The sequence below is a fragment of the Buteo buteo genome, chromosome 11, assembly GCF_964188355.1.
Source record: "Buteo buteo chromosome 11, bButBut1.hap1.1, whole genome shotgun sequence".
Taxonomy (NCBI): Eukaryota; Metazoa; Chordata; class Aves; order Accipitriformes; family Accipitridae; genus Buteo; species Buteo buteo.
Window position 1 is genome coordinate 42,408,777 of NC_134181.1, and position 15,346 is coordinate 42,424,122.

A 15,346-nucleotide genomic window follows, 5' to 3' on the forward strand; every position below is an offset into this window, starting at 1 on the left:
AGTCACACTGCATCTCCTGGCATCCTCCCAACTTACAACGTTTTTTATTCAGAGCCTGAAACAATCTCAACTTCACTTCTGCTTCAGTTCTGATTTCTTCCTGTCATATCCTCCATAACTATCATTCTTCCTCATCGCTCCCTCTTCTGCTACATTCATCTTTCTCTTCCACGCCTGCTCTCCATCTTCATGTCAGAAACCCACTATAACAGAAAAAATTTTCATTTCCCTTCTGCCCAAGCCTCTTCTGTCAAACTTCTGCAGGAAAAAAAAATAGCCCTTTCCCAGAATCTTCTCCCTGTCATCTTGTCACCACAGCGCTTTCCAAAGCCTCCATATTGTTCAACCTTTGGAATCAACTGTATTCACCTGCAAGAATTTTGCATGGATCATACCTCTTCCAGCTTCCTACAATTCTTTATTAGCACATCCGTGACAGGCCTGTATTCAAGGATTTCAGCAGGGCCCCAAGCCATGTCTCCTCCCTGCCCTCCCCAACTCAAAGTGTTTCCCATGCTGATCAAGTGAAACTTCACAAAAGACTACCTCTTGGTGCTCTAATAGTACCTCCATGGCAGACAAATGCATGTATTTGTGACCCACAAGATTAGGTCATGTAATTAACCGTCTCAGTTGTTTCTAGAAAATGCCACTTCTGGCTTTCCCTTCTTGCCCTAACACAGTCACTTTTCCAAAGTCTATTGCCACTAACAAGAACCAGCTTTGGTGTTAAAAGACTCTTTCGTATGACAGTTTTGAGGTATATACCAAGAGTAAGGGACTCTCCTACAGACATTGGCAGCTTTTGATCCATTCAGAAAACTATCTTCTCTATAGGAAGCTTGAAGAAGAGAATAATCCACCAGGGAGAGGACATGAATTGCAGAAAAGCCTTTTCTTTCTTCATATCAGGTGCATGTGCCTTCCCACAATGTGACTGGACTTCTGTCCGTTCCCCAGCTCTACACTGCATAGCTTCAATGGTCCAGCAGTCAAGACAGCTCTCAAGAGAAAGCCACAGCCGGCGCACAGGCTATGTGCTGCAACAACAATTCCCGCTGCCCGTAGCTTGTTCCTTGCCCTGATCTGAGAAGCTCTTGGGAAAGGAGATAGTAGGGAGCTGACTCGAAATCAAATCAGTTGGTCTGTTAGGCCATATTCAGCCCATGGGCCACAGTTAAAATGCTTCTGCAATGTCAGCTAATTAGGATGCTGAGCTACTGCTGATTTCCTCAATACACTGTTCAAGATTCAAATGCAAGTGTTTTAACACTTTCTGCGTTGTTTTTCAGCTTATCTGTCCATGGGCAATTATTCAAGCATACAGCACTGACAGAAGCTAATGTAATCCTGACATTCTGATGCAACACTACACAACCATGGCAAGATTTTAAGGATTTCAGGTACATTAAAAATCCAAATTTAATTCTGAGTCATTGTCCAAGGGCTAGTTGAAATATAAGCACGGAAGGCTCTTTCCAAGTAAAACAACAATGACAGAAAGCTGTCATTAGGTGTTCTACGTGGGATTTCTGCCAAAGACTTACCCTCCAAAAATGACTGCTGATCAGTTGGGCGTTGAAGATACTCCTTCAGATTTTTTAATATATTCTGTTGCCGTAGGAAGTATAGAATTTTCTTTGCATAGTACTTCCAGGTGAGACCTTTCCTGCACATATGAATACAAAGAATAGTATTGCCCTAAAAAAACACTTTAAGGGTGAGCATTTGACTTAACTTTTCCAGTGAATATAGGTTTACAGTTTAGACTATTCCTTTTCTAAACAAGTCTGAGAACACCACTATCACTGAAGAGTCAACCAAAAAGGTAAATGTTAAAAGGAAATTTGTCATCAAAACCCACAATATAAGACACTGGCAAAACATTGCTGCTATCATCCCTGATTTTTATGCTATCACCAGCATATAATTTTGAGAAGATACAGTATCATGGGAAACAACACAGATCCTAATTAAAGTAGCTCAGGAATATCTGATTAAAATACTATTTTTTACTCATAAAACAGTACCCTCTGCCTGACTGGATCCCTCCAGAATCAATCTTAAAAGTATCCTCTCACCATTAAAAATAAATTGATGAGGGACATGAATGTAGGTCCAATAGTATTCAAAAGGAAAAAAAAAATCCCCAGAGAAAAAACACCTCTGTTGCTCTGAAAAGGCAGGAACAGATCAACAGTTGGTCTGTAGATCACACAAACCCAAACCTTACAGCTTTTATAGTAGAGCCCCTTCACTTTCTAAATTAACAAGTGAAGGCAGAGGGCCCAAGAAGCAGCAAGAGAGCTGGTCACTATTCAGGTAAGGTTTGAAGAGTTCACCTGAAATATAACAGATCAGCTCAGAGGTATTTAAATCACATGCATCTAAGCAAGCCCTGGCCTTTAGCAATGGGTTACCCAGTGCCTCACTGAGCACTTTTACACCAAACAGTTAGGAATGGCACAAAGCCCTGGCCCCCCAAAAAAACCCAAAGGGAGAATTCTGCTGATTCCCAGGCTCTGCTCTTGCCATGTGTTTAAAAGAAGTCCAGTTTCCTTCTTCAGTAAAAACCTCTTTCCCTGCTTACATTGCCTCTCCTCCAGATTGCAGGCCAAATCAGCCTTCTCCATCCTACTGGACAGGAGAACAATCAAACATCATAACACTTTATCCTCTTCCAATAAATTGGGATGCTCAATAGGGACAACTGCTTTATTGGGACATCTTCCAGGGAAATGATTTAGCCTAATGCTCCTGAATGGCAATGACTACAGCTTAATCAGGGTGTAATTAGCATCAATTCCGCTTTATGGGGAGGCATTTGGCCAGTGCAAAGGCTCAAAAGCTTTTTAACCAGTTGTCAAATAAGAGATGTTTAGTCCCAGTTCAAATAGAGAAGGTAATAAAATGGAAGTGAAAAAGCAAAAATGAGATGATTGCCATTCCAGTTAACGTTTTTTCAAGCTCTACTAACAGTCTCTTTAATCAAGGCTATTAGACTCCATTAAGAGCAATCTATCGCTGCTTTGTATCACAGCAAAGTCAGCATGGTTTATATGCTACCTGCAGAGAAACTTTCAAGTAAAGCAGTGACTTATCTTGCTCAGTGCTAACCATGGTGACGAGAATAGCTAGGCAGATGCAAGCCAGAGGTTTTATTCACTTGCTTGGCATTTCACCTGTCTGGATACTTTACATAACTGCAAATTTTGCAGTGGCTGAATTAAACTCAGTTGCTTATTTGGGCACAAAAATTGTACCAACCTACTAGGGCTAAGAAAAGCAACAAGAAGAGGGGGAAAAAAAAAAAAAGCTCTAGTTTCATGATACAGGGATTCATGGTGGCAAACCTTATTGAGTATTCCTGCTTCCCTCCAGTGCTGTGGCCTCATCCTGCAAATCAGTTCAGCAAACTGATCCAGGTTTAAATAAAAAACAAACATGAGGATGGGAACTCCTTAAGCCAAAACTACCGCAGAGAAGAGGGTACACGGAACATGTCCCGAGAGATGTCATGAACTGGCAAGGAAACAAGCAACGAAGAGCAACACAAAGCCAGAGGATCTCCTTCTTGTAGAATAGTTTACATGGTTTCTTCCAGGAATATTAGATTTGTTGTGAAATTAAACACACAGCAATACTTCCCAGCCTTGGTAAGCCTGGGGATGTTTTATGAGAGTGACAAAAGGACAGAAGCTGAGATCAGGCATCCACCACAGTACCGTTCTCCTTTAACCAGTGAAAGGGGAAAAATCCCTTCCATTTCTAACCCCTTTCTTTCTTACCTTCCTTCCATGTTAAGGATACACATCAGCTCATCCTCAAAAAAATGACTTGGGCACCCAAGAGTCTCAATGTCACTGAATCCATCACAGGGGACCTGTCAAACCAGACAATGAGTTATGCAGAGCACAAGAGATTCTTCCCAAAAGAACATAATTTCATAAAAAATCTCAGAACCAATTTTGTTCTATTTTTTTAAAATTTATGTAAGATCTTAAAAACGTCCAGCTCACCACATACTCAGTCTCTGCTTTACGGATTTACTACAAGGATCCATTGAGAGCACCCTACAGCAATTTGAGCTAACTACTACAGCATTCAGGGCTCCTACAGTGGGTGTATGGACCAGCAGAAGCATACCAGATCTTATGCAGGCTGGGCCCAAGCTGAAAGTAATTTTAAGGTGGAATCAACTTTTGTCTGTGGTTGACTGAACCTCTACATATGCTCCCCCATGTAGAAGACTGGTCCTGGGGGAAGGAATGAAGGAGCAGGAGCCTTCATTTTTTGAAACAGTCACTTACATATCTCTATTCAGAAGAGCTATCTTCTTCCAGAATTCTTTTTTAAACTTTGGTTGAACTGTAAGAAATCTATTTGCTTTCAAGCTTTTCAGTATAGGGCATGGGCTAATACAGTAAGGAAAAAACAATTCCCATCATACAGTATCTTAGCAGGCACTCTGCAGGATCTAGCAGAACTGGGTTGAAAGTCTCTTCCCCTCAATTCTCAGCAGGGAATCAAGCTGCAGTTTCTAGCCCCACAGGAGATGATCCTCATTATTAGGCCTTTGGGTATTGCTGAATATGCTCTCAGTGCTCTTTGCATACGTGATTAAAACAGTAGGAATCCAGGAGCCTCTGCTGCCAGTTAATGCCCTGACACCTATCTCTCCATGGTCAAATATCTATTTGCTGCAACTACTGTGGAAGTGTTCAAAAAGAACAGCTAAGAGATATGCATCTTCAAACACCCTACTGGCCCCATGGCCTTTTTCTCCAGGTGTAAAAACCCAGGCGCCAACCTTTGCTTAAAATCAGCTCAGAGGATTTCAAATGGGTCTCCTGTATCTTAGGGGAATTCTCTACTGGACCACAACATATTCACAAAGGAACCACAGAAGGGTGAACTTTTTAATTCAGCCAAAGTTACGGGCAGTGTTTATACCTATTTCACAGAATTTCAAGTTGACCCAAATGGTACAGCTAGCCAAAACCCACAGCCATCAACTAAGCAAACAGCCAATGAAATAACTATTGCTCCACATGCAGGTAAGTCTCTCTGAGAGACTACATCTTCACCTTTTTCACACTGAATGCAAAAGCATCTTGGTGTCATGGCCAGGTAAAGAACTTAAATAATATACTTTCCAATTCAGTGAACCTATTGTGCCTTGGTCCTGTTTTCAAATGACTTCTGACAACTCACAGAATGCATCCTTGCATAAGGTCTGCAGTGAGATAAATTCATAGGCCGTGGTATGTGTCAATAAACTATCAGTCCTTCAGAAGTTTCCAGAGCCAGGTCTGAACATGCAGCAATGAGCAAAGAGTTTTTAAAGCTGCAGCAGCAATAGCTGAATGCGATATGCAAAGTGCACTTTGGAGCCTGCAGTTCCCACCTTTGGATTTTGAACTCTCTCCCCCCTTTTGGCTGGTGATCTAGCATTTTCACACAAAGTAAGGATATACAAACCTTCTGACTGCATAGTTGAAAAGATGTGAAGAAAGAGGAAAGACAAACTAATAAAAAGTACTGAACAAGTAGCTAGGCTACTTGTTGCACATACATAGAGAAGACGACTTACATGTTCTGAGAAGAACCTTTTGGAGAACGAAGCTACAATTCTCCGGGCTTCTAGACCAGCATTGTGCCGTGCTTTGTATTCTTCAAGCCAGCTAACACTGTCTGTGTGGCTATAGTATTTCAGCAGCGATGGCCATCTACACAACAAGATATAAGTGAACAGCTTCATTAGTATTTCAACATCACTGAGAACCTCCAGAACTGTAAAATGTTGTTTACTGTAACCACGTGACTTGAGGAGCTGAGACACTGCCAGGACACGGTACAACTTTAAATGTAATTGTATAAATTAATTCAATGACTGACTCAAACATCAAAGCATAGATCCAACTGATTTCATCTGCATATTAATGGCTATTTAGAAATAAGCTCTCCTGAAGCCTGCCAACACAAAACCTTCAAAAGGTTCATACTTCAGGTATTTCAATATCTAAATATCCTAACTTTTGAGATTTCCTCTAGAGCTTTTCAAGATAAACATAGGTATCACATTAGTAGAAGAGAGGCAGGGTTTTATAATAAAAAAAAAAAGTTTGCCATTCTGAAGATGTATCACATGTAAGCTAACTTGTCACCTAATAGAATGAGAATTCATTATCCTGTGTTCCCCCTACTACTTAAAAGGATGCACAAAACCGAGCTCCCTCTATTGCCCTTGCTGATGGCAAAGTCTACTAGAGGAAAACAGAATTCTGAAGTCAAATTGTGACAGCTAAATGCTTTTGCAGTTCATTTTTAATACAAGAAAGAATTATTTAACCCCCCCCCCCCACCTTTCATGTAAAAGAAAGCTGTACCTGCACTACTGAGTCTAAAAGTCCAAAAGCTAAAACATATTCCACAGCTTACTAAGAAGTGTTTCAAGGTTCACCTAAAAACCTAACTTCAGGTAACGTTTTGGAAGCTATTAGCAGCAGCACCTTTTCTAATGAAGTGGGCACATGCTGCAACAACACAGCCCTGTGCAATAAAATACATGCCAGCGCAGCAAAACCCATGTCTGTTCTGAAGATACCATGATCATTTGTTTATGAAACATGAAGAAGAATCAGCACAGATGGAAATATTTTGGACAGCATGGGAAAGGAAGCTGAGAGAAAGGCCTCTTGTAATTTACAGGGGGTTTTATTTCACATTTTGAAATTCTGTTCATTATTACTGTTTTTTACAAAACATTTTCCTTAAGCTACATGGATTGCCTTAGGTTCTTTTCAGGTTATATATATATATATACACATATAGTATTTTTTATATATATATACACACACATACTTTTATCTATCTTTATATTTTTACCTTTCTAAATAGCGACAATGCCAAATGTTTAAAGTACTACTTCTGTATAAAAATTATTACCAACTGACCAAAATGCAGTTATGTCTGTCCACACATGGAAGATATTTTACTACCAGTTAATAATAAAACTACACTGCAATTGCAATTACAAAATAAAGTCAAAGACCAACCAAATAACTTCACATTACATAACAACCTCTCTCCTGATGGATCCCTAGCCATTCATCTACCACTGAAATGCAGCCATGTCATAATAACAATTACAATTGTTTATTTCAGGATGAGAGACAATAATTTCTTGGGTTGAAATTACAATTAAAATTTTAGGAAGATAAAGTGCAATTACTCACAATGGAATCCAGCCAGGACGACAAGGTCAATGTGCAAACTCCTGCCAAAAGTTCTATTATCAAAGACAGGGAGGACAGCAGCATGTGCTAATCTCCTACTACATCCAATTTCAGCTGTTGGATCTCAACCACTTTTAAACTTTCACATTTGCTTCACAAATTAGGGCCACTGAATTGGTGAAAGTATCTGGCCAGCCATCCCAAGCCATAGCTCAGTGAATTGGGAAAGCTGTAATTGTTCAGTAGCCTTTTCACCCGTGAAAAGGGAATAACCCTCTCATTTAAGCCATGCTAAATTTTAGAAGCCAACTGGCAATTAGAGAAAGCAATATTGCTACTTTTGCTGTGCCAAAACCCAGACGAAACCAGGTAGCAGATGAGCATGCCCCATTCTAGATAGGTTAGCGGCCCCAGTGAAGGAGTGTTGTTTCTAGAACTGCTGAAACCAGCGCAGCATAAGCGATAAAACACTCACGCTTTATTCCCAGCTAAAGTGTTAACAGTTTCCCCGATTACAACACAGCTACGCCCTCATCAGGTACCTTGTGACAGCCTTGGGGGGAAACTAAACTCACAAGCAGCAAAAGTCAATGCAAAGGATTTTGGTTTCTCTGAAAACAGCTCTCCCAAAAGCACTACAAAGAAACAGCTCTCTTTGCTGTAAGGCATTAGCCCTACAACAAGACAAGTCTCGGTGGTTGTTTTGGAAGCTGCCAGCGGGACCAGGGAGGCCAATGGATAACCCCATGTGGGCCTATGTCCCTACCGCTGCCAGACCCCAGGCTGGATCTGGGGACTGCAAGTAATCCAAGTGCCCGGCTGTGGAAGGGGCTGCAAAGACAAATCCCCCCCAAGCAAGGGCCTGCAAAGACGGATCTCCTCCAAGCGGCAGGCTCAGCCTGGTCGCACGCCCTGGGATTTAGGAGGGGAAGCAGCCTCGCAACAGTCCCCGCCATCCCTGCTCGGGAAGGACACCCACATTTCCAGCTGTCAGACACACAGCAGAGAGCTGCAGAGCTCGTCCAACCCACGAGGGGTTCAGCATGCACCTCGAGGAGCCGGGAACAGAAGACAGACAGGGATGGGATGGGATGGGATGGGATGGGATGGGATGGAGGGGGGGCACTTCCACCTCCCCAGGAGCACCCAGGCCCTCCCGGTCCCACCGTCCCCGCTGCCAGCCGAACCCCCTCAGGCCGGGGCCCGGCCTGCGCTGACAGGGCCTCCCCCCCCGGCCCCGGGCAGCCCTCGCCCTCCCTCGCCAAGCCGCATCCAGCCAGCGCAGCCCCGCTCCCCGGCAGACCAGGCCGTGCCGTGCCGGGCCGGGCCGTGCCGTGCCCACCTGAGGCGAAAGCGTTCCCGCCACACCTTGCCGCGGGGCTGGCACGCCTCACGCAGCCGGCGGCAGGTGCACGACACCCGCCCGATGTCGGCGGCTCCCAGCACGTCGCAGCAGAGGATCAGCTCCAGCAACTCGCCCGGCAGGTCCGTCAGGCCCATCGTCCCGTCGGCCTCGGCCTCCGCCGCGCCCCGCGGCCCGCCCGCCGCCGGGCCCTGGCTCTCCGCCGCCGCCGCCATCTTGGATGTTTACCTGGGCGACCCCCTTCCCCCGGAGGGAGGGGTTAGGGAGCGTCTCCCGCTTCCGGCGCAGAACGAAGGCGGAGGAACGGCCCGGGGAGCGTCTGCCAAGTGCGGCCGCCTGGCGGAGCGGAGCGGCGCGGCGTGGTGCTCCGCCTTCCCTTTATAGGCGCTAGGGAGCGTCTGCCAAGTGCCGCGGCGCAGAACGGCGCGCCGCCTCTCCGGGTCAAGGGCAGCGGCGGGGGCTAGGGAGCGTCTGCAAAGTGCCTGTCCGCCGACGGGAGGTGTCAGCACCCAGGGTCGGTGGGGACGCGGGCCTGGGGACCCCCCCCCCGACCCTCCAAACGGCGAGGCGGGCTGCAGGGAGCCAGGTGGATGCAAGTGGTTTGTGCCCGTCTTCCCCGGGCTAACAGGGCCTGGCAGGGCCGAGCTGAAAGGCTGGCTGAGGTGATGCTGCCGCCATGTCTGTGGCAGCACCTGAGGTGATGCTGCCGCCATGTCTGAGGCAGCACCTGAGGTGATGTTGCCGCCACGTCTGTGGCAGCACCCCGGTGGGGACGGAGGTGACACCAGCACGGTGTGCGAGGTGACACCGAGGTGTCTGCCGCAGCATCTGGGGCAACGACATGGCGATGTCTGAGGCAGCACCGCTGCCGTGGCTGGGGTCGCGCTGCTGCCATGTCTGAGGTAACGCCACCACAGTGTCCGAGGTCACGCCGTGGTGGTCTCCGAGGTCACGCTGCCGCTGCATCTGAGGTGTAACTGCAGCAAAGCCTGAGGTAAAAGTGCCGCCGTGTATGGCACGTGCCCCTCACGCCGGCCTGGCACTGCCAGGGGAGCAGCCCTTCGCTCCTGAACATGGATGCCTTTTGTCCTCTCGCCTGCTTCTTGCAGACAACTTAGGATCGCTCTGCCCTGATCACATCCGTGTCCTGCTGCTCTGCAGGGAGCCCTAAGAAGGGATCTGTTTAAATAAAGGCACATTACTACCCCCTTGCCACAGCACACTACCTTCCCACGTAAAAAGCCATGCCCGTACTTCTGGCTCATTCACCTGGCCACATGCAGCCATTCTTTTTGCCCAGGTCTCTCGGGTTCTCCTGGGAGTACTGCCGCTGCGTTCCCGAGGCTCCAGCATTAAAAGTTGCCCTGGATTATGTGCAGACAGCCCTCCTTGCTTGACTGTGGCATTTTCCCAGTGGACGTGCTATAAATGATGTGAAACGTGTTAATGCTGTGACTCAAGCAGCCTTATAAGAAAGCGTTCCTGTCTTGCAGATCAATAGATAATGCTGATTGACGCCACCATCCTATTTATAGCGCTCCGGCATTACAGGTAGCGAACCAGAGCAAGGCCAAGATATCAGGAGAGGCCTTTCAGCATTGAAACTCAAGCTATAAGAGAAGAACAAGGTCTGCTAGAGTTTAGTTCACTTTTTTATTTTGACCGTAATGCAAACAGGCATAAGTATTCCATAAAATCAGAAGATTGGAACTATACAGAAAGAGGTGCATGCTTTAGAACAATGTGGATATCTTGCAAACAGAGCCGGAGTCAGTCCGAGAGAGGGGGCTGGAGTACATTGTACGAATGGCAGAGATTTTAGCAGCATTGAGAGCTCAGAGGTAGGGGAAAAACATGTTTCTGACCGCTTAAAGCACTGGTATGACCAAATATAACACCGGCTCATTCCTGCTCCCACTATCCCCACCCCTTTACTCCTCAGAAGAAACCTACCTTAGGATCACACGAAAAGCTACAAAATAAGCTAAGCCCCTCTCCACACATAGCTGTCTTATGGGATGCAAAGTGAGAGTAAAGACAATGTGCCAGTCTTAAATCATGGCATCATTTTATAAACCAAATGAAGGCACAGTGACATGAGGAGGTGCTGAGGGGAGGGAGGAAGGAGCAGGAGGACCAGAGAGCAGCGAGGGGTTGGAGTCCCATCTAGCAGAGCAGAATTTACCCACACCTGGAAAGTTTAGAAAACCTCTGCAATGGGAAGTTTGGGAGTTGCCTGCCCCAAAGCTGCTACCCTTCACAGACCGGTCCCCTTTCTCATCTCGGCACCACTGCTTTTCAGGAAAAAGGCCACCAGAAAAAAAAAATTCCAAACCAACCTTTGAGGCTTACGCTTTTCAAAGGTGCCTAAGGGAATCGAGGGAATAAATCCCTGTTCCCATTACAAAAATTAATTGGCACTGAATATCAAATTCCCTGGGCGGCTGGCAGAACTCGTGTTTCTAACTACATGCAATCTAAATAGCAATGAGTCCTAGCTGAAAGTCATCTTACTCTGTTCATCTACTGCCTGGGGAATTGTGTACACTCTAGAAGAGCTGGGGATGTTGCTGCAGACCAGGGAGCCTATTCTCAAGCTCTTTTCAGCGTACAGATCCCAGGGTTATTTGAAGGCATCTCAAGGCAGCAGAGCACATTTAACATTGGGAATTGTGGACATTTGCCTATTTTGTAGAATTCTAGCAAAGCAGAAATTTTGCATTGAATTTCATTGGCTTCAAAGCCATCACTTCAATGCTGGGCATGGGGAGATTCTGAAACACTGTCTTCTGTTTCTGGACATCCTGTTGAGTACTGTAAAGTGTATTTTGTTAAGACATGATTCCATGCCACAATCACACAGAGAGAAAAGTAAAAAAGCAGGCTCAGAAGCAAGTGGTGTTAATGTCTCTTCTTGGAGTTGAATACATATTAAGGCAGTTTTGTCGCCCTTGGAAAATTTTTAAATCTCCATTAGAAATTGTTGTGGGAACAGTATATTTGATTTAATCCAAAACAATTTGATATACTTTTTGTTTGCTTTCCCCACCCAAAACCAACACATGAAAACAAAGCAACAAAAAGAAGCCCCAAATCAATTGCTGTTTTAGATAAATTTTTTTTCAGTATTTAGTCTTTAAATTTTTAAAGTATTAAGAATGCCTCCGGAAGAAAAATACTTTGCCCAGTGTTATTCACGAGCAGGTTTCTGAACCAGCCCTACAGAGAGCTGCATGCAAACACTGCAGTCAGGCCGTGCAGGGGTCTACCCGCAGCCCAGCTCCGCACTCCTGCTCTTCCACAGCCCCAGAACAGCTTCTGCAAGGTTTGGCCCGCGGATACAAGAGAAGCCCCTGGTGCCTTGCCCACTTCCCCGCTGTGGTAATGAGGAGTAGCTGCAAAGCCTTGGCCTGTAGGCTCCTGTTAAGTGAGGGATTCTCAGGGCAAGGCTCCCAGGTTGGATTTTCTTGCTTTTGAAGTGCTTCCTCCCTCCTCCCTCCCTGAAATCTGGCCAGGTAGGTACATGGATGAGTAAGGCAGGAAAGCAGCAGCCCTCGCAGTGAGACGCTCTCACTGCTAAACAAGCTGCAACTGCTCAGCTATGAACTCACAATCTGGTTTTTTTTCCTGCGATTTTGATGGCTCAAACTTTCATCACAGCCAAACATTTGTAGGGGTGGAGGCCAAGAGTTTCTAGTCTACTTCATTCCTGGCACAGCAGGAAAAAGGTGTATCTGCATTACAGTGCTTAAATATTTCATGAGTTGCCCTTGTACCCATGCTAAAATCAAGCCAATTTTGACCTCTGGTGAGGTCTGTTTTCCTTCCGGAACCAAGTGCTTTAAAGCAGCAATCTCATGAGCTTTTTCCCACTCCCCTGATTTCCTATTAAATACACACGGCCATATGGAAGAAGCTAGAGCTCAGATCTCCCTGTCGAGGGTAGATTTCAAATGGATTACTAGAGTCATGCATTGCAGGCAAGTGCAAGTGCAGATTGACACACGCAAAAATACTGCCGTCATGAAATTGCTGCTGCTGCTGCTGCTGTGAAAGCCTGATCCTGCAAGCTGCTGAAATCCCCAATGCCACTGAAGCCGGTGGGTGTGGAAGGCATTTTGTGTCTGGGAGGACTTGGATTCTAGACTAATTTTTTCCAAGTTCAGGAATACGGTTTTCAAGAGCATTCATCACTGGCCAAATTTTGCTCCTCCTGTTATAGCAGAAGAAATTGTCATAACAAAGACAGAGTTACAGCAAAGTTGAATGGTCCTGAAAATGTGTCTCCATCTGTTCTGTAAAGGGACTGCGCTCCTCTCTGGAGCTATCAAAGCAATTGCAAAGTTATCAGAGCAATTCTGAAGCTGAGAACGGGTCCCCAGTGAAAGCAGGAACAAAATTTAGTTTTGAGCATAAAATTCTCCTTCCAAAAAAATGCTGGGAACTCACTGCAGCTTCCCCACAGGTATGAATCAGAGGACTGTAATGGCTTCAGTGGTCATAAGTCGGGAGGCAGCAGCTTTGGCTTGGGCTTGGTGCAAGTCCACGAGACTTCAAGCACAAACACCCTCTCCCCCCTGCCCCCAGCTTAATAAAAACACGGTCTCTGTGGATGTGGTAGGTATTTGCAGACCTGTGGTGCTTGCAGAAGGTGGTGTCCAGTTTGCACCCACATTCTAACCTTGCACCACCTCCATACCCCTATAAAACCCCATCACTGGGAGACTAATTGCACGGCACAGCTGAGCAGGGCTGTAAGTTTGCTCTCAGTTATCCTAGGGGCAATTTGCCCACCAAGAATTTCACTTGTAAAATGAAGTCACCTGTTCCCCTGAGCCCCCAGTCTCTGTGTACTAGGAGCATCTCCGGAGAGAGCAGGAACGGGAGGGCAACCCCGGTGCAATAGTCTCTTCCCAGCACAAGGCACTGTAAGTCCATTGCCATTCCCAGGACCTGCCCTTGCCGAGCAGCTCGCTGCACCTTTTGGCTGGGCAAACAGGGCTGAGAAGGAGAAAGGAGGGATCTCCAGAGGGAAGTGGTAGAGGGAGCCTGGGTTGCAGCCTGGGACGGGGTGAGAGGCATCGCGTACTAACACTAAAGGAACTAACGGAGCAATCACAGTTAGGCTGGACACAGGTTCATGCAGCTCCTGTCTCTTCCCATCTCCTCTTCTGCGTAGGTGCAATCGCTTTTGCTCAGGACGCAACTGCAAGTTTGCCGGTTGCGCACGGACACGTTGTTCACACCCAGAGCAGTGTGAGCCAGAGTCCCCTGCTTGCCCCTGGGGACGCATAGGCACAGGACAGGGACAGGGAGTGTGGACAGCCCAAACTCAAACCCCATTTCTCTGGCCAGTATGGATGTGACTGGCTTGGTTCCTCCAGTGCAACGAGCTCAGGCCTACCCAGCAACAATCGTGGAGGTTTCATCTTCGTGAGTCTACTCCTGATGAGAGAAATCTCATTTTTTCCCCGCTGTCTCTCATAAATAGAAGAACAACAAACTCCCAGGCAGTCCTTCTGGGGAGATGAAACCTCTGAAGTCATCAACAGCACAGACAGTAGATACCCTTGCACTGAATGAACAACTTATTTTTCCCTGCTAGTGGACACAGCAGGTTGGGAAAACAGAGAACCATTTCCCGTGAGTTTTCAAGTTCATATAATAACTTTCTGTGGATGTTTGAAAGACCTATGGATTAAAACCTTTGTGAAAAAAAAACACTTCATGGTGTCTTGTAAATCAAATCTCCTGTTTAGAGAAGAGCCTCTGTATGTTTAATACCTGGGGAGTGAAAAGGAGCGGAGCTGCTCAAAACGGGCAGTAGTGATCGTGGACATCCTCCAGAAGAGGGACTGGGACACTGGATCAGGTTGGGTGTCCATCAGGTCCAGTATCCCCTCGCCGTGGGAGCCGCGTGGGGCTGTGCAGGAGCCTGGATGGGCAGCAGGTACCCGGAGGCGATAGATGTGTGAACCGAGTGCCCAAGAGGCACAACCCATCCATGCGTGACACCCCGAAGCAGCTCATGGCACCGGTCTGTGGCAAACCCCACCTCGCTCTCTGCCGTTTATGCATGCCGGAGATATTGTGGCTACACCCACGCATCAGAAATGTCACACCGAGATGAGCAGAGTCTAGACAACTGATGGAAGAGCTGCATTTGTGGAATGATAAAGCAGATCCACAAGTTTATTTCCCCCTTCACTGTGGGAGAAAATTAAGCTCGAGGGGAGTGCGAAGCCCCTGCAGGTGAGGGGGATGAAGGATAAGTTAAGATGTCTGAGGCTGACGTAACAAAAACCAATGAATCAAAATTCCCAGTGGTGCGGCTTGTGAGGAGCGAATGGTCCTACTCAGGCAGAGGGAGCAGAGAGGCAGCTCAGAGCCCTGGGGGACATATTAACTTTGTGGACCTTCACGGCAGGGACGGTGTTTCTTCTCCAGGGCCAGACAGGGAGGCTGGCCTCAAACCAGCATTTCCCTCCCAAAGGGCTCTGAAGGACTCACCTACCCGACGCCTGTTGAACTTGAGACGGCTTTGGCTGTCTGCCTGACACAGACCGCTTTGGAGATCCCACCGAAGGCAAGGCACAGCCCCGTTCCCTTCTCCGCTGCGCTTCCCCGCTGTTTTCACTGGCAGCTCAGGTGGAAGGGGGAGATGGAGGTGGCAAGCTTTGGGGTGCAGGAAAAGCAAGCCAATTCATCTCAGACACAGACTCCAGCAGCAATTTGACTTCCAGAT

General features: G+C 46.7%; 1 protein-coding gene across 1 annotated transcript in view; it reads right to left on the minus strand.

Annotated features, from left to right (window-relative positions):
* Window positions 1–8,851, minus strand: part of FBXO21 (F-box protein 21) — a 20,088-nt gene extending 11,237 nt beyond the window's left edge. Inside the window, exons 1-4 of the mRNA XM_075041847.1 lie at window positions 8,581–8,851; window positions 5,594–5,729; window positions 3,789–3,883; window positions 1,548–1,669 (exon numbers count right to left, since the gene is read on the minus strand). Of these exons, the coding sequence (XP_074897948.1) occupies window positions 1,548–1,669; window positions 3,789–3,883; window positions 5,594–5,729; window positions 8,581–8,816 (589 nt within the window). The 5' untranslated portion in view covers window positions 8,817–8,851. The remainder of the gene's footprint in view (window positions 1–1,547; window positions 1,670–3,788; window positions 3,884–5,593; window positions 5,730–8,580) is intronic.
* Window positions 8,852–15,346: the final 6,495 nt, after the last annotated feature.